The 861-nt window shown below is 43.3% G+C and overlaps 1 protein-coding gene across 1 annotated transcript in view; it reads right to left on the bottom strand.

Moving 5' to 3' along the window:
- LOC119585398 (crustacean calcium-binding protein 23-like) overlaps positions 1-861 on the bottom strand; it is a 43577-nt gene that overhangs the window by 1316 nt on the left and 41400 nt on the right. The window contains exons 3-4 of the mRNA XM_037934061.1: positions 532-709; positions 21-264 (exon numbers count right to left, since the gene is read on the bottom strand). Of these exons, the coding sequence (XP_037789989.1) occupies positions 21-264; positions 532-709 (422 nt within the window). The remainder of the gene's footprint in view (positions 1-20; positions 265-531; positions 710-861) is intronic.

Here is an 861-nt window from a genome sequence, read left to right as displayed (position 1 = left end):
CTTCAAACAATGTGTTTCACCAGACTTTGAACACCACACGTCTGACAACCGAACCTTTCCATCAATGGACGTATTATTCTCGAACTTCTTGAGAATCGTGGCGAGAATCTGCTCTTCGTCCATCTCTCCCGACTGGAACTTCGGGTGCTTGGTTACCGAGTACACGCCCTTGAGGTCCTCCAAGGTGACGATGCCGTCTCCCGTCTTGTCCAGCTTATCGAAGGCCATGTCGACCAGCTTCCGCCGCGTGTCGTTCATCTTGGGCTGAGAAAGGCCAACAAATGGTGTTTTGTAAGACAGTTCCTAAGGGAATGTATGTGTTTAACTGGATAAAGGAGTAGTGGAAGCTCATTATGGTTGAGTTGTTCCGAGTGAATAATTCAATCTCAATGTATTCACAAATTTTTAAAAACAACCATCTCTACCAGATGTGATATACATACTGTGCTAAAACCACTCTTTAATTCTTTAAAAAATATACCATTAATAACACTAAATAACAAGAAATTGACACATTAACACTTAGCTTACCCGGATGGTTACAAGGAACTCATCATAGTTAACGGATCCTTCCCCGTCCTTGTCAAAAGCATTGAAGAGTTTCTCGGTGTCCTCTTCGGAAAGCTTGAGCCCGGTCTCCCTTATCCCCTTGGAAAATTCCTCGAGGTTGAGGCTGTGGGATCCGTCATCGTCCATTCGTCGGAAAACTCTATAACAAAAATGTTTGGGTTTGAACACGTGTGGGAGCACAGACCATATATGAGCCCATAAAGAAAGACAGGTGAGATATCTATACAAGAATCGAAACATCAGTGTCCATTACCACAATATATCCGATACTAGCAACAACTGCCCCTCTAA

This window comes from Penaeus monodon, chromosome 19 (assembly GCF_015228065.2).
Source record: "Penaeus monodon isolate SGIC_2016 chromosome 19, NSTDA_Pmon_1, whole genome shotgun sequence".
NCBI classification, from domain to species: Eukaryota; Metazoa; Arthropoda; class Malacostraca; order Decapoda; family Penaeidae; genus Penaeus; species Penaeus monodon.
This window is presented reverse-complemented; position numbering and strand designations above follow the sequence as displayed.